The sequence below is a fragment of the Crassostrea angulata genome, chromosome 9 (assembly GCF_025612915.1).
Source record: "Crassostrea angulata isolate pt1a10 chromosome 9, ASM2561291v2, whole genome shotgun sequence".
NCBI lineage: Eukaryota > Metazoa > Mollusca > Bivalvia > Ostreida > Ostreidae > Magallana > Magallana angulata.
The window spans coordinates 6,259,038-6,286,175 of record NC_069119.1 but is presented as its reverse complement, the minus strand read 5'-3'; the positions used below and the strand labels follow the sequence as shown (position 1 = coordinate 6,286,175).

Sequence of the window (27,138 nt, the reverse complement as noted above, 5' to 3'; positions counted from 1 at the left end):
TTCGGTATGATAGATTAAAGAACCCTCTAAGTGTACTGAAGACATTGGTAAAAATTCCAAGATTCTATCTCTTATGGTTTCAAAGGAGTAGTGATAACAAGCTTTTCGTAAACAAGGGCAATAACTTTGTAAGTTCCAGGGGGTATCAGGAACAGGGTAATTTGGTATCATAATTTTAAATGGTCAATTACATGAAGGAAAAATTGTTTCAATATGTCTTATAATAAAAAAGCTGTCCCTTGGAAAAAAGAGAAAAAAATAAGAATGAAAAACATAAAGAAAACAAAAGGTCTTTCACCTGAAAGGTGGAAAGACCTAATTAGTAGACTAACGTTCTCGAACAATTAGAGGTCTTTCCACCTTTTTGTTTTTTATGTTTGAAATAAGATTGCTTTAATAGAATAAAGTATTTTTTCTGCGTAACTTCATAAAAAAGTGTCAAACAATTAGGTTTGCATTTTTTATTGCTTGACCTTGACCTTTGACCTTTATGTCATTTTGATCTGACAAGGTAGACGCTTCAATACCAAGTGGTCCGATGTATCTATGATTATTGATTCAAAAATTATTTGTGTTTTTATTAAATGTTCGAAACTTTCAGGGGCAATAACTGCTAAAATGGGACTTTGGACCCTTTCGGTATGAATAAATTGAAGGAATGTCTAAGTGTACTGAATAATTCGTAAATGTTTCAAGTCTCTATCTCTAACGTTTAATGAGGAGTAGCGATAACAAGCATTTTGTACAATAGGGGCAATAACTCTATAATTGTTACATGGTAAGGGTCAATGGGTTATATTTTGAAATGTCTTAAAATGTCCTACTACATCCATGAACAAGTTTTTCTCTAGTACCCCAAAGAAAAGAGATCTAAAAACTCATTAATTAACGGATTTCTGAATGACCTTGACCTTTGACCTTTATGTCATTTTGTTCGGCCAAGGTAGACGCTTCCATCCCAAGTGGTCCGAAGTCTCTATGATAAATAATAAAAAAGTTAAAAGTGATTTTATAGAAATTCAAATACTTTCAGGGGCAATAACTACTAGAAGGCGGGCTCAGATCCTTTCGGTATGAAAAGATTGAAGAACCCTCTAAGTGTACTGAAGACATTGGTAAAAGTTCCAAGTTTATATCTCTTATGGTTTCAGAGGAGAAGCGATAACAAGCTTTTTGTACACAAGGGCAATAACTTTGTAAGTTCTGGGAGTTATCGAGCAAAGGGTCATTTGGTACCATAACTTTTAATGGCCAACAACATAACGAAAAAAATTATTTCAATATCTCTTGAAATAAAAAAGCTGTCCCTGGAAAAAAAGAGAAGAAAAAAAATAAGAACTAGTAGACTAATTGTTCTCGAACAATTAGAGGTCTTTCCATCTCATTGTTTTTTTTTATGTTTGAAATAAAATTGCTTTAATAGATTAAAGTATTTTTTCTGCGTTACTTCATAAAAAAAGGGTCAAACGATAAAGTTTGCAATTTTTTTATTGCTTGACCTTGACCTTTGACCTTTATGTCATTTTGTTTGGCCAAGGTAGACGCTTCCATCCCAAGTAATCCGAAGTCTCTATGACATATAATAACAAAGTTGGAAGTGATTTTATAGAAATTTAAATACTTTCAGGGGCAATAACTGCTAGAAGGGGACCTCAGATCCTTTCGGAATGAATAGATTGAAGAACCCTCTAAGTATACTGAAGACATTGGTAAAAGTTTCAAGTCTCTATCTCTTACGATTAATGAGGAGTAGCGATAACAAGCATTTTGTACAATAGGGGCAATAACTCTGTTAACATTTAAAAGAAAAAGCCAAGGGGCTATATTTTAAAATGTCTTAAGATGTCCTATTTCATTGATGAAAAAGTTTTTCTCTACCACACTAGACAAAAGAGATCTAATAACTCAATAATTAATGGATTTCCAAATGACCTTGACCTTTGACCTTGATGTCATTTTGATCGGCCAAGGTAGACGCTTCCATCCCAAGTGGTCCAAAGTCTCTGTGACAAATAATAAAAAAGTTGGAAGTGATTTTATAGAAATTCAAATACTTTCAGGGGCAATAACTACTAGAATGGGGCCTCAGATCCTTTCGGTATGATAGATTAAAGAACCCTCTAAGTGTACTGAAGACATTGGTAAAAATTCCAAGATTCTATCTCTTATGGTTTCAAAGGAGTAGTGATAACAAGCTTTTCGTAAACAAGGGCAATAACTTTGTAAGTTCCAGGGGGTATCAGGAACAGGGTAATTTGGTATCATAATTTTAAATGGTCAATTACATGAAGGAAAAATTGTTTCAATATGTCTTATAATAAAAAAGCTGTCCCTTGGAAAAAAGAGAAAAAAATAAGAATGAAAAACATAAAGAAAACAAAAGGTCTTTCACCTGAAAGGTGGAAAGACCTAATTAGTAGACTAACGTTCTCGAACAATTAGAGGTCTTTCCACCTTTTTGTTTTTTATGTTTGAAATAAGATTGCTTTAATAGAATAAAGTATTTTTTCTGCGTAACTTCATAAAAAAGTGTCAAACAATTAGGTTTGCATTTTTTATTGCTTGACCTTGACCTTTGACCTTTATGTCATTTTGATCTGACAAGGTAGACGCTTCAATACCAAGTGGTCCGATGTATCTATGATTATTGATTCAAAAATTATTTGTGTTTTTATTAAATGTTCGAAACTTTCAGGGGCAATAACTGCTAAAATGGGACTTTGGACCCTTTCGGTATGAATAAATTGAAGGAATGTCTAAGTGTACTGAATAATTCGTAAATGTTTCAAGTCTCTATCTCTAACGTTTAATGAGGAGTAGCGATAACAAGCATTTTGTACAATAGGGGCAATAACTCTATAATTGTTACATGGTAAGGGTCAATGGGTTATATTTTGAAATGTCTTAAAATGTCCTACTACATCCATGAACAAGTTTTTCTCTAGTACCCCAAAGAAAAGAGATCTAAAAACTCATTAATTAACGGATTTCTGAATGACCTTGACCTTTGACCTTTATGTCATTTTGTTCGGCCAAGGTAGACGCTTCCATCCCAAGTGGTCCGAAGTCTCTATGATAAATAATAAAAAAGTTAAAAGTGATTTTATAGAAATTCAAATACTTTCAGGGGCAATAACTACTAGAAGGCGGGCTCAGATCCTTTCGGTATGAAAAGATTGAAGAACCCTCTAAGTGTACTGAAGACATTGGTAAAAGTTCCAAGTTTATATCTCTTATGGTTTCAGAGGAGAAGCGATAACAAGCTTTTTGTACACAAGGGCAATAACTTTGTAAGTTCTGGGAGTTATCGAGCAAAGGGTCATTTGGTACCATAACTTTTAATGGCCAACAACATAACGAAAAAAATTATTTCAATATCTCTTGAAATAAAAAAGCTGTCCCTGGAAAAAAAGAGAAGAAAAAAAATAAGAACTAGTAGACTAATTGTTCTCGAACAATTAGAGGTCTTTCCATCTCATTGTTTTTTTTTATGTTTGAAATAAAATTGCTTTAATAGATTAAAGTATTTTTTCTGCGTTACTTCATAAAAAAAGGGTCAAACGATAAAGTTTGCAATTTTTTTATTGCTTGACCTTGACCTTTGACCTTTATGTCATTTTGTTTGGCCAAGGTAGACGCTTCCATCCCAAGTAATCCGAAGTCTCTATGACATATAATAACAAAGTTGGAAGTGATTTTATAGAAATTTAAATACTTTCAGGGGCAATAACTGCTAGAAGGGGACCTCAGATCCTTTCGGAATGAATAGATTGAAGAACCCTCTAAGTATACTGAAGACATTGGTAAAAGTTTCAAGTCTCTATCTCTTACGATTAATGAGGAGTAGCGATAACAAGCATTTTGTACAATAGGGGCAATAACTCTGTTAACATTTAAAAGAAAAAGCCAAGGGGCTATATTTTAAAATGTCTTAAGATGTCCTATTTCATTGATGAAAAAGTTTTTCTCTACCACACTAGACAAAAGAGATCTAATAACTCAATAATTAATGGATTTCCAAATGACCTTGACCTTTGACCTTGATGTCATTTTGATCGGCCAAGGTAGACGCTTCCATCCCAAGTGGTCCAAAGTCTCTGTGACAAATAATAAAAAAGTTGGAAGTGATTTTATAGAAATTCAAATACTTTCAGGGGCAATAACTACTAGAATGGGGCCTCAGATCCTTTCGGTATGATAGATTAAAGAACCCTCTAAGTGTACTGAAGACATTGGTAAAAATTCCAAGATTCTATCTCTTATGGTTTCAAAGGAGTAGTGATAACAAGCTTTTCGTAAACAAGGGCAATAACTTTGTAAGTTCCAGGGGGTATCAGGAACAGGGTAATTTGGTATCATAATTTTAAATGGTCAATTACATGAAGGAAAAATTGTTTCAATATGTCTTATAATAAAAAAGCTGTCCCTTGGAAAAAAGAGAAAAAAATAAGAATGAAAAACATAAAGAAAACAAAAGGTCTTTCACCTGAAAGGTGGAAAGACCTAATTAGTAGACTAACGTTCTCGAACAATTAGAGGTCTTTCCACCTTTTTGTTTTTTATGTTTGAAATAAGATTGCTTTAATAGAATAAAGTATTTTTTCTGCGTAACTTCATAAAAAAGTGTCAAACAATTAGGTTTGCATTTTTTATTGCTTGACCTTGACCTTTGACCTTTATGTCATTTTGATCTGACAAGGTAGACGCTTCAATACCAAGTGGTCCGATGTATCTATGATTATTGATTCAAAAATTATTTGTGTTTTTATTAAATGTTCGAAACTTTCAGGGGCAATAACTGCTAAAATGGGACTTTGGACCCTTTCGGTATGAATAAATTGAAGGAATGTCTAAGTGTACTGAATAATTCGTAAATGTTTCAAGTCTCTATCTCTAACGTTTAATGAGGAGTAGCGATAACAAGCATTTTGTACAATAGGGGCAATAACTCTATAATTGTTACATGGTAAGGGTCAATGGGTTATATTTTGAAATGTCTTAAAATGTCCTACTACATCCATGAACAAGTTTTTCTCTAGTACCCCAAAGAAAAGAGATCTAAAAACTCATTAATTAACGGATTTCTGAATGACCTTGACCTTTGACCTTTATGTCATTTTGTTCGGCCAAGGTAGACGCTTCCATCCCAAGTGGTCCGAAGTCTCTATGATAAATAATAAAAAAGTTAAAAGTGATTTTATAGAAATTCAAATACTTTCAGGGGCAATAACTACTAGAAGGCGGGCTCAGATCCTTTCGGTATGAAAAGATTGAAGAACCCTCTAAGTGTACTGAAGACATTGGTAAAAGTTCCAAGTTTATATCTCTTATGGTTTCAGAGGAGAAGCGATAACAAGCTTTTTGTACACAAGGGCAATAACTTTGTAAGTTCTGGGAGTTATCGAGCAAAGGGTCATTTGGTACCATAACTTTTAATGGCCAACAACATAACGAAAAAAATTATTTCAATATCTCTTGAAATAAAAAAGCTGTCCCTGGAAAAAAAGAGAAGAAAAAAAATAAGAACTAGTAGACTAATTGTTCTCGAACAATTAGAGGTCTTTCCATCTCATTGTTTTTTTTTATGTTTGAAATAAAATTGCTTTAATAGATTAAAGTATTTTTTCTGCGTTACTTCATAAAAAAGGGTCAAACGATAAAGTTTGCAATTTTTTTATTGCTTGACCTTGACCTTTGACCTTTATGTCATTTTGTTTGGCCAAGGTAGACGCTTCCATCCCAAGTAATCCGAAGTCTCTATGACATATAATAACAAAGTTGGAAGTGATTTTATAGAAATTTAAATACTTTCAGGGGCAATAACTGCTAGAAGGGGACCTCAGATCCTTTCGGAATGAATAGATTGAAGAACCCTCTAAGTATACTGAAGACATTGGTAAAAGTTTCAAGTCTCTATCTCTTACGATTAATGAGGAGTAGCGATAACAAGCATTTTGTACAATAGGGGCAATAACTCTGTTAACATTTAAAAGAAAAAGCCAAGGGGCTATATTTTAAAATGTCTTAAGATGTCCTATTTCATTGATGAAAAAGTTTTTCTCTACCACACTAGACAAAAGAGATCTAATAACTCAATAATTAATGGATTTCCAAATGACCTTGACCTTTGACCTTGATGTCATTTTGATCGGCCAAGGTAGACGCTTCCATCCCAAGTGGTCCAAAGTCTCTGTGACAAATAATAAAAAAGTTGGAAGTGATTTTATAGAAATTCAAATACTTTCAGGGGCAATAACTACTAGAATGGGGCCTCAGATCCTTTCGGTATGATAGATTAAAGAACCCTCTAAGTGTACTGAAGACATTGGTAAAAATTCCAAGATTCTATCTCTTATGGTTTCAAAGGAGTAGTGATAACAAGCTTTTCGTAAACAAGGGCAATAACTTTGTAAGTTCCAGGGGGTATCAGGAACAGGGTAATTTGGTATCATAATTTTAAATGGTCAATTACATGAAGGAAAAATTGTTTCAATATGTCTTATAATAAAAAAGCTGTCCCTTGGAAAAAAGAGAAAAAAATAAGAATGAAAAACATAAAGAAAACAAAAGGTCTTTCACCTGAAAGGTGGAAAGACCTAATTAGTAGACTAACGTTCTCGAACAATTAGAGGTCTTTCCACCTTTTTGTTTTTTATGTTTGAAATAAGATTGCTTTAATAGAATAAAGTATTTTTTCTGCGTAACTTCATAAAAAAGTGTCAAACAATTAGGTTTGCATTTTTTATTGCTTGACCTTGACCTTTGACCTTTATGTCATTTTGATCTGACAAGGTAGACGCTTCAATACCAAGTGGTCCGATGTATCTATGATTATTGATTCAAAAATTATTTGTGTTTTTATTAAATGTTCGAAACTTTCAGGGGCAATAACTGCTAAAATGGGACTTTGGACCCTTTCGGTATGAATAAATTGAAGGAATGTCTAAGTGTACTGAATAATTCGTAAATGTTTCAAGTCTCTATCTCTAACGTTTAATGAGGAGTAGCGATAACAAGCATTTTGTACAATAGGGGCAATAACTCTATAATTGTTACATGGTAAGGGTCAATGGGTTATATTTTGAAATGTCTTAAAATGTCCTACTACATCCATGAACAAGTTTTTCTCTAGTACCCCAAAGAAAAGAGATCTAAAAACTCATTAATTAACGGATTTCTGAATGACCTTGACCTTTGACCTTTATGTCATTTTGTTCGGCCAAGGTAGACGCTTCCATCCCAAGTGGTCCGAAGTCTCTATGATAAATAATAAAAAAGTTAAAAGTGATTTTATAGAAATTCAAATACTTTCAGGGGCAATAACTACTAGAAGGCGGGCTCAGATCCTTTCGGTATGAAAAGATTGAAGAACCCTCTAAGTGTACTGAAGACATTGGTAAAAGTTCCAAGTTTATATCTCTTATGGTTTCAGAGGAGAAGCGATAACAAGCTTTTTGTACACAAGGGCAATAACTTTGTAAGTTCTGGGAGTTATCGAGCAAAGGGTCATTTGGTACCATAACTTTTAATGGCCAACAACATAACGAAAAAAATTATTTCAATATCTCTTGAAATAAAAAAGCTGTCCCTGGAAAAAAAGAGAAGAAAAAAAATAAGAACTAGTAGACTAATTGTTCTCGAACAATTAGAGGTCTTTCCATCTCATTGTTTTTTTTTATGTTTGAAATAAAATTGCTTTAATAGATTAAAGTATTTTTTCTGCGTTACTTCATAAAAAAAGGGTCAAACGATAAAGTTTGCAATTTTTTTATTGCTTGACCTTGACCTTTGACCTTTATGTCATTTTGTTTGGCCAAGGTAGACGCTTCCATCCCAAGTAATCCGAAGTCTCTATGACATATAATAACAAAGTTGGAAGTGATTTTATAGAAATTTAAATACTTTCAGGGGCAATAACTGCTAGAAGGGGACCTCAGATCCTTTCGGAATGAATAGATTGAAGAACCCTCTAAGTATACTGAAGACATTGGTAAAAGTTTCAAGTCTCTATCTCTTACGATTAATGAGGAGTAGCGATAACAAGCATTTTGTACAATAGGGGCAATAACTCTGTTAACATTTAAAAGAAAAAGCCAAGGGGCTATATTTTAAAATGTCTTAAGATGTCCTATTTCATTGATGAAAAAGTTTTTCTCTACCACACTAGACAAAAGAGATCTAATAACTCAATAATTAATGGATTTCCAAATGACCTTGACCTTTGACCTTGATGTCATTTTGATCGGCCAAGGTAGACGCTTCCATCCCAAGTGGTCCAAAGTCTCTGTGACAAATAATAAAAAAGTTGGAAGTGATTTTATAGAAATTCAAATACTTTCAGGGGCAATAACTACTAGAATGGGGCCTCAGATCCTTTCGGTATGATAGATTAAAGAACCCTCTAAGTGTACTGAAGACATTGGTAAAAATTCCAAGATTCTATCTCTTATGGTTTCAAAGGAGTAGTGATAACAAGCTTTTCGTAAACAAGGGCAATAACTTTGTAAGTTCCAGGGGGTATCAGGAACAGGGTAATTTGGTATCATAATTTTAAATGGTCAATTACATGAAGGAAAAATTGTTTCAATATGTCTTATAATAAAAAAGCTGTCCCTTGGAAAAAAGAGAAAAAAATAAGAATGAAAAACATAAAGAAAACAAAAGGTCTTTCACCTGAAAGGTGGAAAGACCTAATTAGTAGACTAACGTTCTCGAACAATTAGAGGTCTTTCCACCTTTTTGTTTTTTATGTTTGAAATAAGATTGCTTTAATAGAATAAAGTATTTTTTCTGCGTAACTTCATAAAAAAGTGTCAAACAATTAGGTTTGCATTTTTTATTGCTTGACCTTGACCTTTGACCTTTATGTCATTTTGATCTGACAAGGTAGACGCTTCAATACCAAGTGGTCCGATGTATCTATGATTATTGATTCAAAAATTATTTGTGTTTTTATTAAATGTTCGAAACTTTCAGGGGCAATAACTGCTAAAATGGGACTTTGGACCCTTTCGGTATGAATAAATTGAAGGAATGTCTAAGTGTACTGAATAATTCGTAAATGTTTCAAGTCTCTATCTCTAACGTTTAATGAGGAGTAGCGATAACAAGCATTTTGTACAATAGGGGCAATAACTCTATAATTGTTACATGGTAAGGGTCAATGGGTTATATTTTGAAATGTCTTAAAATGTCCTACTACATCCATGAACAAGTTTTTCTCTAGTACCCCAAAGAAAAGAGATCTAAAAACTCATTAATTAACGGATTTCTGAATGACCTTGACCTTTGACCTTTATGTCATTTTGTTCGGCCAAGGTAGACGCTTCCATCCCAAGTGGTCCGAAGTCTCTATGATAAATAATAAAAAAGTTAAAAGTGATTTTATAGAAATTCAAATACTTTCAGGGGCAATAACTACTAGAAGGCGGGCTCAGATCCTTTCGGTATGAAAAGATTGAAGAACCCTCTAAGTGTACTGAAGACATTGGTAAAAGTTCCAAGTTTATATCTCTTATGGTTTCAGAGGAGAAGCGATAACAAGCTTTTTGTACACAAGGGCAATAACTTTGTAAGTTCTGGGAGTTATCGAGCAAAGGGTCATTTGGTACCATAACTTTTAATGGCCAACAACATAACGAAAAAAATTATTTCAATATCTCTTGAAATAAAAAAGCTGTCCCTGGAAAAAAAGAGAAGAAAAAAAATAAGAACTAGTAGACTAATTGTTCTCGAACAATTAGAGGTCTTTCCATCTCATTGTTTTTTTTTATGTTTGAAATAAAATTGCTTTAATAGATTAAAGTATTTTTTCTGCGTTACTTCATAAAAAAAGGGTCAAACGATAAAGTTTGCAATTTTTTTATTGCTTGACCTTGACCTTTGACCTTTATGTCATTTTGTTTGGCCAAGGTAGACGCTTCCATCCCAAGTAATCCGAAGTCTCTATGACATATAATAACAAAGTTGGAAGTGATTTTATAGAAATTTAAATACTTTCAGGGGCAATAACTGCTAGAAGGGGACCTCAGATCCTTTCGGAATGAATAGATTGAAGAACCCTCTAAGTATACTGAAGACATTGGTAAAAGTTTCAAGTCTCTATCTCTTACGATTAATGAGGAGTAGCGATAACAAGCATTTTGTACAATAGGGGCAATAACTCTGTTAACATTTAAAAGAAAAAGCCAAGGGGCTATATTTTAAAATGTCTTAAGATGTCCTATTTCATTGATGAAAAAGTTTTTCTCTACCACACTAGACAAAAGAGATCTAATAACTCAATAATTAATGGATTTCCAAATGACCTTGACCTTTGACCTTGATGTCATTTTGATCGGCCAAGGTAGACGCTTCCATCCCAAGTGGTCCAAAGTCTCTGTGACAAATAATAAAAAAGTTGGAAGTGATTTTATAGAAATTCAAATACTTTCAGGGGCAATAACTACTAGAATGGGGCCTCAGATCCTTTCGGTATGATAGATTAAAGAACCCTCTAAGTGTACTGAAGACATTGGTAAAAATTCCAAGATTCTATCTCTTATGGTTTCAAAGGAGTAGTGATAACAAGCTTTTCGTAAACAAGGGCAATAACTTTGTAAGTTCCAGGGGGTATCAGGAACAGGGTAATTTGGTATCATAATTTTAAATGGTCAATTACATGAAGGAAAAATTGTTTCAATATGTCTTATAATAAAAAAGCTGTCCCTTGGAAAAAAGAGAAAAAAATAAGAATGAAAAACATAAAGAAAACAAAAGGTCTTTCACCTGAAAGGTGGAAAGACCTAATTAGTAGACTAACGTTCTCGAACAATTAGAGGTCTTTCCACCTTTTTGTTTTTTATGTTTGAAATAAGATTGCTTTAATAGAATAAAGTATTTTTTCTGCGTAACTTCATAAAAAAGTGTCAAACAATTAGGTTTGCATTTTTTATTGCTTGACCTTGACCTTTGACCTTTATGTCATTTTGATCTGACAAGGTAGACGCTTCAATACCAAGTGGTCCGATGTATCTATGATTATTGATTCAAAAATTATTTGTGTTTTTATTAAATGTTCGAAACTTTCAGGGGCAATAACTGCTAAAATGGGACTTTGGACCCTTTCGGTATGAATAAATTGAAGGAATGTCTAAGTGTACTGAATAATTCGTAAATGTTTCAAGTCTCTATCTCTAACGGTTAATGAGGAGTAGCGATAACAAGCATTTTGTACAATAGGGGCAATAACTCTATAATTGTTACATGGTAAGGGTCAATGGGTTATATTTTGAAATGTCTTAAAATGTCCTACTACATCCATGAACAAGTTTTTCTCTAGTACCCCAAAGAAAAGAGATCTAAAAACTCATTAATTAACGGATTTCTGAATGACCTTGACCTTTGACCTTTATGTCATTTTGTTCGGCCAAGGTAGACGCTTCCATCCCAAGTGGTCCGAAGTCTCTATGATAAATAATAAAAAAGTTAAAAGTGATTCTATAGAAATTCAAATACTTTCAGGGGCAATAACTACTAGAAGGGGGCCTCAGATCTTTTTGGTATTAACAGATTGAAGAACCCTCTAAGTGTACTGAAGACATTGGTAAAAGTTCCAAGTCTCTATCTCTTACGGTTAATGAGGAGTAGCGATAAGAAGCATTTTATACAATAGGGACAATAACACTGTAACTTTTTAAAGGGAGGATCTCTAACGGTTAATGAGGAGTAGCGATAACAAGCATTTTGTACAATAGAGGCAATAACTTTATAATTGTTACATGGTAACGGTCAAAGGGTTATATTTTGAAATGTCCTAAGATGTCCTACTACATCCATGAAAAAGTGTTTCTCTACCATCCAAAACCAAAAAAATACAAAAACTCATAAATTAAGAGATTCTCAGATGATCTTGACCTTTGACCTTTATGTCATTTTGTTCGGCCAAAATAGACGCTTCCATCCCAAGTGGTCCGAAGTCTCTATGATAAGTAATAAAAAAGTTAGAAGTGATTTTATGGAAATTTAAATTCTTTCAGGGGCAATAACTACTAGAAGGGGGCCTCAGATCATTTCATTATGAATAGATTGAAGAACCCTGTAAGTGTACTGAAGACATTGATAAAAGTTCCAAGTCTCTATCTCTTATGGTTTCAGAGGAGTAGCGATAACAAGCATTTCGTACAAAAGGGGCAATAACTCTGTAATTATTCAAAGGCATGAAACAAGGGGCTATATTTAAAAATGTCTTAAGATGGCCTACTATATCCATGAAAAAGTTTTTCTCTACCACCCTTAACAAAAGAAATCTAAAAACTCATTAATTAAGAAATTTCCAAATGACCTTGACCTTTGACCTTTATATCATTATGTTTGGCCAAGGTAGACGCTTCCATCCCAAGTAGTCCGAAGTCTCTATGACAAATAATAAAAAAGTTGGAAGGGGTTTTATAGAAATGTAAATACTTTCAGGGGCAATAACTAATAGAAGGGGGGCTCAGATCCTTTCGGTATGAATAGATTGGAGAACCCTCTAAGTGTACTTAAGACATTGGTAAAAGTTCCAAGTCTCTATCTCTTATGGTTTCAGAGGAGTAGCGATAACAATCTTTTTGTACACAAGGGCAATAACTTTGTAAGTTCTGGGAGCTATTGAGCAAAGGGTCATTTGGTACCATAACTTTTAATGGCCAATAACATAAAGAAAACATTGTTTCAATATCTCTTGAAATAAAAAAGCTGTCCCTGGAAAAAAAGAGAATAATAATAATAATAATAATAATAATAATAATAATAATAATAATAATAATAATAAAAAACATAAGAAATACAAAAGGTCTTTCACCTGAAAGGTGGAAAGACCTAACTAGTAGACTAATTGTTCTCGAACAATTAGAGGTCTTTCCACCTCAGTGTGTTTTATGTTTGAAATAAGATTGCTTCAACAGAATAAAGTATTTTTTCTTAGTTACTTCATAAAAAATTGTCAAACGATTAAGTTTGCAATTTGTTATTGCTTGACCTTGACCTTGGACCTTTATGTCATTTTGATCTGACAATGTAGACGCTTCAATACCAAGTCGTCCGCTGTATCTATGATTATTAATTCAAAGGTTATTTGTGTTTTTTATTGAATGTTCGAAACGTTCAGGGGCAATAACTGCTGGAAAGGGACTTTGGACCCTTTCGGTATGAATAGACTGAAGAAATATCTTAGTGTACTGAATACATTAGTAAAAGTTTTAAGTCTCTATCTCTAACGGTTAATGAGGAGTAGCGATAACAAGCTTTTCGTAAATAGGGGCAGTAACTCTATAATTGTAACATGGTAAGGGTCAAAGGGTTATATTTTGAAATTTCATATGATGTCTTACTACATCCTTGAAAAAGTTTTTTTCTACCACCCTAAGCAAAAGAGATCTTAAAACTCATTAGTTTATAGATTTCCCAATGACCATGACCTTTGACCTTTATGTTATTTTGTTCGGCCAAGGGCGACGCTTCCATCCCAAGTGGTCCGAAGTCTCTATGACAAATAATAAAAAAGTTGGAAGTGATTTTATAGATATGTAAATAATTTCAGGGGCAAAAATTACTAGAAGGGGGCCTCAGATCCTTTTGGTATGAATAGGTTGAAGAACTCTCAAAGTGTTCTGAAGACATTGGTAAAAGTTCCAAGTTTCTATCTCTTATGGTTTCAGAGGAGTAGCGATAACAAGCTTTTCGTACAATAAGGGCAATAACTCTGTTATTATATAAAATAAGGAGCCAAGGGGTTATATTTCAAAATGTCTTAAGATGTCCTATTACATCCATAAAAAAGTTTTTCTCTACCACCCTAAACAAAAGAGTTCTAAAAACTCATTAATTAACGGATTTCTAAATGACCTTGACCTTTGACCTTTATGTTTTTTTGGTCGGTCAAGGTAGACGCTTCCATCCCAAGTGGTCCGAAGTCTCTATGATAAATAATAAAATAGTTGGAAGTGATTTTATGGAAATTCAAATACTTTCAGGGGCAGTAACTGATAGAACGGGGTCTCGGATCTTTTCGGTATTAGTAGATTAAGAACCCTCTAAGTGTACTGAAGACATTGGTAAAAGTTTTAGGTCTCTGTCTCTTATGGTTTCAGAGAAGTAGCGATAACAAGCTTTTCGTAAACAAGGGCAATAACTTTGTAAGTTCTGGGGGTTATCAGGAACAAGGTCATTTGGTACCATAACTTTGAATGGTCAATTACATGAAGAAAAAATTGTTTCAATATGTCTTATAATAAAAAAGCTGTCCTTGGAAAATAGAAAAGAAAAATAATAAGAATAATAAAAAACATAAAGAAAACAAAAGGTCTTTCACCTGAAAGGTGGAAAGACCTAATAATAAAAATCATAAGAAATACAACAGGTCTTTCACCTGAAAGGTGGAAAGACCTAAAAACATAAGAAAAACAAAAGGTCTTTCACCTGAAAGGTGGAAAGACCTAAAAACATAAGAAATACAAAAGATCTTTCACCTGAAAGGTGGAAAGACCTAATAATAAAAAAACATAAGAAATACAAAAGGTCTTTCACCTGAAAGGTGGAGAGACCTTAAAACATAAGAAATACAAAAGGTCTTTCACCTGAAAGGTGGAAAGACCTAATAAAAAAAAAACATAAGAAATACAAAAGGTCTTTCACCTGAAAGGTGGAAAGACCTAAAAATAAACAGAACAATATCAATAGGCCTTTACACTGTGGTGTAAAGACCTAATAATAATACAAAACAGAAGAAATACAATATGTCTTTCACCTGAAAGGTGGAAAGACCTACATACAAAAGGTCTTTCACCTGAAAGGTGGAATGACTTAAATACATAAAACCCTGTCGATTTAATTTACAACACAATGCTTGACACTATTTTACAGAACTTATTTGTTAGTTAGGAACAATAAAAGGAATGGTCCAAGAAATGCACGATATTATAACTGACAACATATTTTCCTCGTTTATTTGATACATATCGAGCCCGATAACGAACCCGAACATTAAAAAATTGGAATATAAAAAATTAATTTTCTCGAAAAAGTGTCAACCAGACGCTACAAAATTGTAAATTTGGTCTGTAGTTTGACATTTTAAAGATGTTCAGCAAATTTCATATTATTCCTCAAACGCATAAAGAAAAAAAGTGTGGAAAACTGAAGTGGGACAGACAGAGAGACAGACAGACAGACAGACAGAAGACGGACGGACGGACGGACTGACGGACGCAGAGGAAAGCTATAGTCCCCTCCGGTGAAAACCGGTGGGGGACTAATAAAAAAGTTGGAAGTGATTTTATAGAAACTTAAATACTTTCAGGGGCAATAACTAATACACATGTAGAAGGGGGCCTCGAATCCTTTCGATATGAATAGATTGAACAAAAACTGCATTTGTCATGTTTACTAATTCCCCCAAAATCACTAGATAAATGTATCGGTTTCGTTCATTTTAGAGACCATGCCCGATAACAATTGAATTTACATATCAAATTTTATCGTACGGGCACGGTGTGAAAATAATATTTAAGCGATAAAATAATATAACATTTAGTCAATTTTTACTGTTTTATTGTATTCATCCGACATTTCTTGAATAAGCGAATTTTTAGTTATGCAATAAGTTGTCAATAATCAGGGAGGCAAATCTGAGTTTTGTACACAATTTAGTTGAATAAATGGAATAAAAATCCTGCAATTTTTTGAAGAACTTATTTCTAATGCGCATGGACGATTGGCAATCCAGACGATCATTAGAAGACTGCTGAGCATTAACTCGACGCCTTTAAAAACTTTATGTATATTTTCTGAAAGTTCAACAAATTTTAAGTACTCTTCCTAATTTGATCTTATATTTGTATCGTTTTATATTTTTGTACTGTTGGAAGTTTGGAAAACATATACAATGGACAGTGGACAGCTTTCTTATTCATACATACATCAGTGTGCAAATTAAAAGTGTTTTGAATTACATGTCTTTTTTAAAGATTTAATTAAATTAGTATTACATGTAAATGAATAATAGGAAAATTACACATTATTTTCTATTACATCAGAATTTGTTGTAATTAATAACACTCAATTACCATTACAAATTAAAATTAGCCCATACCTGATATCTATATATTGCTTACATCGCCCTTTTTGTACTTTTAAAAAGTTATATGCCAGTTTTTTTTTCAAATTTATACACTATTGTTACTTTTTTATACATATATTATACGCAAAAATGTTAAGTCCTATCTATGCAACTCTAAAGATTTTCGCTGCTTGTGTTTTATTTGATAAACCATATAAAGTTATTTACCAAAATTAAACATATATATTTTTTTTAATTTGATAATATGTTGCTTTTTTGACAACTTTTAAAAAAATATTCTTTTTACCGTGATTCTCAATGAGAACATGAACATTTACGTCAACATTCGTATCAAAATTAAGGAATGTAGGCTGATTGTTGTGCTTGAAGGTTTTGAATATTTTGTTGTTCTTGGAAATAAAAAAAACAACAACACTAAACCGTTTAAAAATGAACTCCAACAAATGACATTTCTACACAAAAAGGGTTTTAAAATTCCAATCATCTGAGATCAAGAGTGGGAGAGAAATATTGAATGAAATATTTTTTGAACAAGTTTAGATAAGATTCTATCGGTCACATATTAATTACTTCTGTAGTTTTTCTACATGGTGGTTCGTTTTATTGTGGAAACGAACTTATTGCTGCGTTGCCCCCCCCCCCCCCCCCCCTCCTCCCGCCCAGCTGCCAAATGTTTGAACTGGATTTGTTTTTTAAATTTGCGAACAGATATCCAGTTCTGACAAAAATTGTTTTTAGTGACTTCTTCTTATGTGTAACATTTAACGTGTTTCACTTTCCCACCCGTTTGTTTGTTCTTATTCGGTCAGTCTGTGTTATTTCATTCGCCACGTGCGACTGGAAATCTCGTGTCGGTTCAGTGCACACAGCTCAGAACTTATGTAATTGAGAAACAGTTGAAGTGTGCATTTACATGTGCACACGCAGTGTAATACAAGATTGTGATGTTTTTTAAAAATGCATTTTATTGCATCGTCAAGAGAAGTGACATTCATTTCTCTAAATAAGGTCATTTCATTTCACGTTACATAGCGGTGTCTCTATGAAACAGCACAATCTAGTGTAAAATTAAGATGCTCACTTTTACATAAACTCCCCCGCTGATCTTTGATAGCTGACTATTATTCTGAATGTCCAAGTCTACTTGTATCATTTAATAATATCAGACAACACACACTTCAATAGAGAAAAGTTCAGAGATGCCATCAGTTTTGACTAGTTACTAAGTTTTGACAGCATGCAACAATTTGAACTTGCACATAGTCTTCAAAAATTTAGAAAGATTTAAATACAGAAGTTATCCTAGAGAAAAAGTTACGTGTTTTGTAGGCGGGGTCGTTTTTTATAAATACAATCCCTGACATTAATCATGAGTACATGCCGTATATTACAATGCTTGCTACCCTATGAAAATTTTAACTCGCCATTAAACATCTCAATGTTAAAAGAATTTTTGGAACTATTACACAAACTGTAATCGACAAATAGTTTTCCTAAAGCATTTTCTTCTTTTCTTCTTCAAAACACGTTTTTATACAGTCTTTCAATCATTAAACACGATTTTGTAACAAAAGCAGAACTGAGGATTTAGTCATTACAATCGTTTGACACCAAATCATATATATATTTATTCAACTTGCAGCAACAACGGAAGACCTACTAGTGGCTTTGCCACAAGCTCTGCTCTAGTTCTCTATCTCTTTGCGCAATCGCTCGCAACTGGTCTCTAAGCATGTAATTTCTTCATTTCTATCATCTTTTTTGTGTATATCGATTTAGAACCATTGATATAAATTATATTTCTTGCCTAATTCAACCAAATTTATGCAACGTTTCTGGGTGGGGATATTCGGCCGGTATGCCTGAGCATTTTAAAAAATATATAATTTAACTATCAATTTTTTATCAAATATTTGATTCAGTTATATTTACAATATCCCACTCTATCGTGGAGCACACGCGCTTACAATTAACGCCTACAGCTATAACTAGCTAATACAATATATTGAAGTAAGTTTCGAAAGCCTCATTCGGGCCCGTAAGACATCCTATTATCAATGGTTTGTCCTCACTTAGTATGAAGTGACCATCCTCCACTATAGGCTACAACTGACTAACAACCTGCTTATATACTCTCACAACCCAGATGATCACCGAAGATTATAAAAGAGTGATAAATCAGACGTGCTCAGGTCAGGTTGACAGAATGGGATAAATGATTTCGATCGATTCCGACATTTGTTTCAGTACAGTGCTGTACAGTGGAAAACTAAAGAATTAAATAGTAGTGTGCAGTGGGATAGAGTAACATACATTGACTATTGTAGGTCTATACAGTAGATGTACAATGTATTTTACAGTAAAGGACAGCGGTTATACAGGAAATTATTGGGATTATTAGTAAATTTTGAATTCAGCAGTGAGAGATGCATTATTCATTTTTATGCAAACATCGTTTTGTGCTGGTTTTCAAACATGATAAAATGATCGGCCCACGTGTTGTGAAATGTTGATATTATCAGTTACACAGTCAGTTTGGGACATAATACGGAGTCATCTAGGGTGTGAAAAGGAAATCCGTATTGTGCGAGGCGAAAAGTGCAGCCAGATATCAAAGTGAACCTTGTTAAACAGGCCATTTGACGTTGGATTAAGTGATGTGAACAACTTCTTACGATCTGCTTCCACAGGATGAATGACCATCTTTAAGTTCTCCTTAAAGATAGCTTAAAGGTGTTTAAAGGTAGCTTAACGACAATCTTTAAGCCACCTTTAAGCTATATGTGTTGCTTAAAGGTGGCCTAAAGAAAGCGTAAAGATGGCTTAAAGGCAGCTTAAAGACTATCTTTAAGCCACCTTTAAGCCATCTTTAAGGACAACTTATACGTCCTTAATGTCCAAAATTCTTTAAGCCACATTTAAGCTACCTTTAAGCTACCTTTAAGCCACCTTTAAGCCATTAATAAAAAAATAATTAAATATTGTGCTTTATTTACCAACAAAATGTATTAACTTTATGAAAGAAAAGGTATTAAAAACGGTTTTTGTTCTAGAAAAAAAACCCAAAACAAAACAAAAAACGCCCATGGCGAGAATTGAACCCGGGACCCTTACTTAGTTTACTAGCATCACCCCACTTCCCCTGCGTCACGGTAACTTACATATTTCCCGGTGTTTTTATATCGTATATATCAGTGCATATTGAATCAATGTATTGAATGTATTTGAAAAGATTTTGACAAACCATTCAGTTTGTAACAATCAATTACATGTATATCTAATTTATAAATTACATGCATGCATGTATTTAGAATGAAATACGGAACTTGGTCTTCAGTGAACAAAAATATGTTATACCTAAATGGAAACCGTTAGGCTCACTAGTAGGCTTTCTTAGTTAATAAATTTAAACCGAGTAGATATACGTTCATTTAATTTATAACTATAAAATGTAAGAAAGAAAATGAAATCATTTCTTTTATTAAATGCATTGAAACTATTATGGTATTTGCTCAATTTCCCGCAATTTCCCGGTTTTCATGATCGCGGCGCCGTTCCAGTATGTTTAAATATTTAATTGTATACATGATTTTTAAACTATCAATTTCATAACAAACAATATTACCAACTAGATACGACCTCGTTACGAGTAACGAGTAGGTCTTCCGTCCGATTTTTTTTTTAGTTTAAATGATACCATGAAATATCGATACAATATCAAAATTACCCCCCCCCCCCATTTTGAAGATAAAGAATAAAAACCCTAATTACGTAAAACATGGGCCTGAGGATGACTTTTTCAAACCGATAATGTAGAGATCAACAACTTTGATTTTATAATGCATAACAAAATATTTATTGTTTTCAAGTTATTCGTAATAGACTTTACGAGTCTCTTGGTCCCTAATTAAAGGGGCCAGTCCCTTTTTCTTGATTTTATTGGATAAAAGATTGGATTCTCTACTACTTTTGTTATATATGTCTTAACAAAATATCAACTGATAAAAAGATACTGATCAAAACATATGAAAATTTTGATTCGAAATCTGTACCCCATTTTCGTGCCTAAGCAAGCTACAAGAATTAGCGCCACTGGTGCAAAATAACTAAATAGTGCACAACTTCAAACCATGCTCTACCTATCCTGAAAATTTCAAAGTCATATCTCTTATAGTTTCTGAGATCAGCTCTGCACAAAATTGGTCGTAAAAAATTACAAAATCGACCGTAAATCCGGACCAGAAGTGACGACGACAACAAATTCACAAATATATAAAATTCAGATAATGTCCCATCATCTGTGAAAAAATTGTTGAGATCAGTTGAGTAGTTTTTGAGAAATCGCGTGCACAAAATTTGGGAAAAAAAAATAATAACTAGATACGATCTCGTTACGAGTAACGAGTAGGTCTTCCTTGCGATTTCTGTTTTAAATCATACCATGAATAATCGATACAATTTCAGAATTATCTCCCCCACACACACAAATGGGTGTGGCAATGAGTTTTCCAGATAGGTATTGCTACAATCAACAACTTTGTTTCTATAATGCATTACGAAATCTTAATCGTTTTTATGTAATTTGTAGTAGACTTTACGAGTCTCTTATCCCCCCCCCCAAAAAAAAGGGCAAGCCCCTTTTTCTTGATATCTTTGAAAAGGTTTTAAGAATACTAACATATTTTGTTCTTATACCCATCATAAATTGTTGATCATTTTTTAGATACAAATGATTTAATATTTTAGGGGTCAGCCCTTTAGATCCTTAATGGGGACAAAATTCGAGTTTTGATAAGTGGAATCGATTTAAATCATAAATTCAAACATTTTCTCTTCTATGATGTCTAACAAAATATGTCTACTTCTCTAGATATATTGCGTCCAAGTTTAAGTACTTTAGCCCCTAAAAATCCCTAATTACGTTATAAATGGGCGTGGCAATAATTTTTTCTGATAGATATTGGTACGATCAACAACTTTGCTTCTATAATGAATTACAACATTTTTATTGTTTTCAAGTTATTTGTAATAGAGTTTACGAATGTCTTGGCCCCTAAATAAAGGGGCCAGCCCCTTTTTCTTGATTTCGTTAGAAAGAACTTTTGAATCTCTACCACTTTTGTTATATATGTCTTAACAAAATATCAACTGATAAAAAGATACAGATCAAAACGTATGAAAATTTTGAATAGAAATTCGTACCCAATTTTCGTGCCCAGGCGAGCTCCACGAAATGGCGCCCCTGGCGTAAAACAACATAATAGTGCACAACTTCAAACTATAGACTACCTATCCTGAAAATTTCATAGTCATTTCTCTGATAGTTTCTGAGATCAGCTCTGCACAAAATAGGTCGTAAAAATGTACAAAATGGCCGATAAATCAGTACCGGAAGTGACGACAGGAAAAATCTCAAAAAACGTATTAAGTTTACATCAAGTCTCATCTTCTGTGAAAAAATGGTTGAAATCGGTTGAACAGTTTTCGAGAAATCTCGTGCACAAAATTTGGAGAAAAAAAAATAATAAGAAACAGTACGAAAACTATAAGGTCTTCCGTTGGAAACGGAAGACCTTAATAAACAGTACGCAAACAATAAGGTCTTCCGTTGGAAACGGAAGACCTTAATAACCGGTGACGTATTTACTGCATGTGGCAATTGCAAATGATGTACACATATACTTGTACGTACAATTGTATGATGTACCAGGCCGGGTATGTGATATATTTTCCATTATACATATATTTAAATAATTAACCCCTATTGATGATCACCGGTATATTAATTAATTAGCCTCAAGATTTTACTCTTATATACATGTATCGTTAATTTGTAGACGTAAGCTAGGAAATAGTAGTTTGAAAATGAATTACAAATGTAAATTAACTTTGATTCACTAGACTTATCGTGTACTCGTACATACTAAGATTCAACGCCTTTAGAAACCCTGACGTGCACCTGGGCACACGACACACCTGTTGTGTATATCTTGTATATTCTGTGTTAGTTCCAGGGTTTTTTTTAAGTTTGACAAACAATAGACTTTAATTAGATATACACAAACCTGCACCTAGGCACACGACACAACTGTTGTGTATATCTTGTATATTCTGTGTTAGTTCCAGGGGTTTTCTTAAGTTTGACAAACAATAGACTCTATTTAGATATACACAAACGAACAAAACTATGTCTAGACAAACAAAACAGTAATATCCTGCCCGTTATAACAAAGGCAGTTGAGAGTCTTGTATCTAGCAGATCTAGAGTTAGACCTAGAAATATTGAAAATTGAAAAAATAAATACAAACCTTAAACCGATTATCAAATTAAATCATGCCTTTATTATTTATCTTTATTTTGTTTAATAACCAGATGAACTGAGAGAGAGAGAGAGAGAGAGAGAGAGAGAGAGAGAGAGAGAGAGAGAGAGAGAGATATTTCACCGATTAATTTATAATAGGAAACAAACATACTTTAATTAGTTTCATGCACAGATTAAGATACAGAAACTGCGCTCACCCCTACAATATTTTTGAACCCCCCCCCCCCAAAAAAAAAAAAAAAAATTATAAATCATTTTATAACGGCAATCAGTGTCCATCGGAGCGGTGTTGATGATAGCGATCTGTGTTTAGTCGAGCGACAATTAAAACCGCCTGGAACACCACCCCCTTCCTTGGAAATTATATTATCATTCGGATGACTCCCTCCCATCACTATAAAAGAGCTTTTCATTTAATATATGTTTTTATTGTTCAGCTTGATCAAACTCGACTTAAAGGGAACTTTAAAGGGAAAGATGGTTTAAAGACAACTTAAAGGGAGCTTAAATGCCACTTAAAGATGCTTAAAGGCGGCTTAAAGATGGCTTAAATGTGACTTTAAGAAGTTTGGACATTAAGGACCTAAAAGCTCAGCTTAGAGGTGACTTAAAGGTGGCTTAAAGATGGTATATCCTTTAAGCCACCTTTACGCCACCTTTAAGCCACCTTTAAGGACTTGCTTAAAAATTGTTTTTCGCCCTGTGTTCTTCAATTACGGGATGGTGTGTAATGGTACCTAATCCTTCTCTTTTTCAATTCTGCCATCATATCCTCAAAGTTTTGTTTTTCATCTTGAAAATCGGCGTCTTTGACAATATCAAAGCATTTATTATGCGGCGGCGACCTCAGGAATCTGTTGAGCAAGTGTCGAATGTTTTCTGGAGAAGTTGTTTTGTACTTCTCTCCATCAGGTTTCCGGGCATCAATTTAAAAGTGTCCCAAAACTTCATTGAATTGAACTACATCAAACGATCAACAATCCTTTCCCTTTTCCTTTAAACACTCGCGTAATACGTTAACAGCTTTGTTGTTACATATGATTGTGTTTGAAGAATTCACCTTAAATCTCTTCTGTTGCACTTATTCAACAGTCGTCTGCGCAAACCGTTTACTTGCCGCCATTTTGTTTGAAATGACGGAACAGAATCTCTCGTCCGACGATTATTACACCCCCTCCAAGAATTTTCGTACACGGTGTATTAAAAAATTTCAGGGCGTCATGTGATTTGATTTTATCCAATCAATTGCCTTAAATTTTGTCTGAAGCAGGATAATTCAACAATCAGTCCCTTTGTAATTATTTCGTACTGATATTTTGTATTGTGATATGTAAAGATAGATTTGATATATCATTTCGGTTATGTTGGAATAAAGTATATTGTCTTGATCATAAAGTATTTGTCTCAGAGTTATTCCGCTTTGATCTAAAAAGTCGAAGCGCCAATTCTGTTTAAATTTAGAAAGTGAAACAGCGGTAATTGTTTTTTCTGCTCACGCACAATATAGTCGAGATTAATTCTTGAATGATAAGATATGTTAGTAATGAGAGAGAGAGAGAGAGAGAGAGAGAGAGAGAGAGAAAGAGAGAGAGAGAGAGAGAGAGAGAGAGAGAGAGAGAGAGAGAGAGAGAGAGAGAGAGAGGTGGTCAATATCAATAACAAACAAAAAGCGATTTAGGCCCAAATTCAAAAGAATGAAAAATAATATCATTAATGAATAATAATGTTAATATGAGATATTATTTGCTATGTATGTTCACATCTTTTAAAAGATACTTACAACTGCTTCAGTTGCATACAAGTCATATTTTTCTTCTATTTTCTCTTTAAGTTCTTTAGAAGACTCTCTGTCCTGCTCAGGAATTTTCATCGTAAGAGATTCCTCAAATTGAGTCAACAACTCTTCCTTTGTAAGCTTGTGATGATTTTGCATATCGTCAAAGGATTCAAAAGACCTTATTTCGCAACACTAGCAAAAAAATAAGTAAACAAAAAACCCTGTTTAAAAGATAACTTATAATAATCATTTTGCTCTTCTATCACAAAAAGTATACTTTTATTGAAATTTAAAAATCTTTATAAACAAAATATGAATACACTGTACGGCTATTACCTTTTCCATCTCTTCTTTATACTGTTTGTATGCTTGTTTAAATGCTGATTGTCTGTCTTCTGCTGCGTTTTTCTAAACACACAACAAAGCGTATGATATGATTTGTTTATAAAAATTAACTCTAATCATACTTCGCTCCTGCTTGAAAACCCCTAATGTTAGGTAACATGATCTCAATCTGGCAGACTTTACAGAATGTGTGATTCGATTGTAAAAAGTGATCAAATATATTTTTTCATTATAGCTTTTCTAAAAAATAATATAAGTAAAATGTTTATATAAAAGAAACACTACATCTCATTTTGCGCAAACACTATAAAATGAAAATTTTCCTTTAACACTTTTGCTCTGATATGGTAATCTTTTTGTCTATTATATGGCCATTTGCTAATGAAACAGAAGTATTTAATAATGTATTTGCCTTCGACGGCACTCGAACTCTTTGCCGCGCGCTAACCATATCTTGATGCTCATCAGTTTAACGGGCGCCTGTAAAGTGCGAAACGAAATCGAAACGAAACGAAACCAATCGAAACAAAACGAAACCAATCGAAACGAAATTGAACGAAACGAAACGAAACGAAACAAAACCAAAAATCGACACGAAACGAAACGGAAGGAATTTAAAACAAAACTAATACCAATTTTGACTTAAAATATATTTTTGAACCATAAAATATAACTACATGTATGTTTCAGATTGCCGCTGTAAATGTTAGAGCCGATTATCCGAAATTTGAAAAATTATATTATTATTTAAATAACTGATGTACATTCCTACACCTTTTAATGTTTCTAATTTGTTTCATTAAATGATATTCAGACGTTGAGAGAGAGAGAGAGAGAGAGAGAGAGAGAGAGAGAGAGAGAGAGAGAGAGAGATGCCTTAAAACTTATCAGCGACATCACATAATCGCAAAGTATATATGTACGTTTGGGAGAGAGAGAAAGTAAAAAAGAGAGAGATATGATGATGATGATGATGATGATGATACTGAAGGGCACATTCTAACAACAATTTTCTCTCAATCGATTTGAAATATTGTAAAACTGAAACGGTCAAATACAATGTGATTTAGAGCATATTGGTTGGTTATCAGTTTCTAACATGTAAAAAGAATTGTTTTAATATGTATGAATTTGGACGTCGTAATTTGACAAAATTAACTTGCAATATTCAGATGATTTTACTGTAAACGTATTAAAACACTGTCTTTAGTCCTTTGGCTGTGTATTCTATTTTGCGTTTTTGGCGGAAAACGGCGTCCGCAAAATCAAGTACATTGCCAAATGTTAAATATATAACTAGATTAAAAGGTAAATTCAGAAATGCGCTAAATCAAATCCATGCTAACTTGTTGAAAAATTATATTCCGCCAGATATTGTACACCTTTAATATAGAACACTGTGCCGGATAATTATGCCAGTGCCAAGGTGGCATTTTTGCACCCGCTTAAGATAAAGTTTGGGGAAAATCCATTTATACCGAATGATGGACCATTGTCTAGAGAGTATATATTCACTTTTGTTTTTAGAGTGTTTCACCTGACAGGTGAGATATTCACCTTTAAAAATTAATATCCTATAAGAAAATGATAATTCCCATAGGAGAATTGATTCACCTACAGGAAATATTGACAATCCGATAGGATTTTAAAAAGTCCTATAGGAATTATATTTCCTATAGGAGAAATGTATTTCCTGTAGGAATTTGATTCAGACATGAAGTCTTACTGTAGGATATCAAGTTTTCCTATCGGATTTTATCAAATCTTATCGGAATTAAAATCCCTGTAGGAAGTTTTTGTATTCCTATTGGAAATTCTAAATTACCGATAGGAATTTTGTTTTTCTTATGGGAAAAATTATTTTCCTACAGGAATTCGTTTTTGAAACGTAAATATTTCACCTGACAGTTAAGATACAATGATAACAAAGGTGGTTGTTAACTCTTTAAACAATGGTCTTTGATATGACATTTTTGAGTTTTTCGATAAATGCAGCTTAGATGGGTGCAACAATGCCACCTTGGCACGGGCATAATTATCCGGCACAGTGTTATAGTACGTTTACAGTAAACGAGTAAACGGAAACGAGACATTCCAACCACAATATTTTTTTATATTGATATGAAATGTTGTAAAAATGAATCAAATAAAATGTGCGTCCGTGTGAAAGGGAGTGAAAGAGGGGATTATGTTTGGTAAAATAAAAAACCTCTTTACAATTGCAAGTTAATTGTGTCAAATTACTACGTCCAAATTCATGCTATACATATTAAAACAATTCTTATTATATGTTAGAAACTGGTAACCAACCAGTATGCTCTTAATTACATTGTAACCGATAGTTTCATTTTTACAATATTTCAAATCAAATTGTTGTTAGAATGTGTCCTTCAGTATCATCATCATATCTATATCTCTCTTTCTTTCTCTCTTTCTCCCAAACTTGCGTATATACATTGCGATTATGTGATGTCGCTGAAAAGTTTTAAGGTCTCTCTCTCTCTCTCTCTCTCTCTCTCTCTCTCTCTCTCTCTCTCTCTCTCTCTCTCTCTCTCAACGTCTGAATATCATTTAATGAAACAAATTAGAAACAT

General features: G+C 33.3%; 1 protein-coding gene across 1 annotated transcript in view; it reads right to left on the bottom strand.

Annotated features, from left to right (window-relative positions):
* Positions 1 to 24,600, bottom strand: part of LOC128163284 (DNA ligase 1-like) — a 37,856-nt gene extending 13,256 nt beyond the window's left edge. Inside the window, exons 1-2 of the mRNA XM_052826833.1 lie at positions 24,536 to 24,600; positions 24,203 to 24,391 (exon numbers count right to left, since the gene is read on the bottom strand). Of these exons, the coding sequence (XP_052682793.1) occupies positions 24,203 to 24,391; positions 24,536 to 24,544 (198 nt within the window). The 5' untranslated portion in view covers positions 24,545 to 24,600. The remainder of the gene's footprint in view (positions 1 to 24,202; positions 24,392 to 24,535) is intronic.
* Positions 24,601 to 27,138: the final 2,538 nt, after the last annotated feature.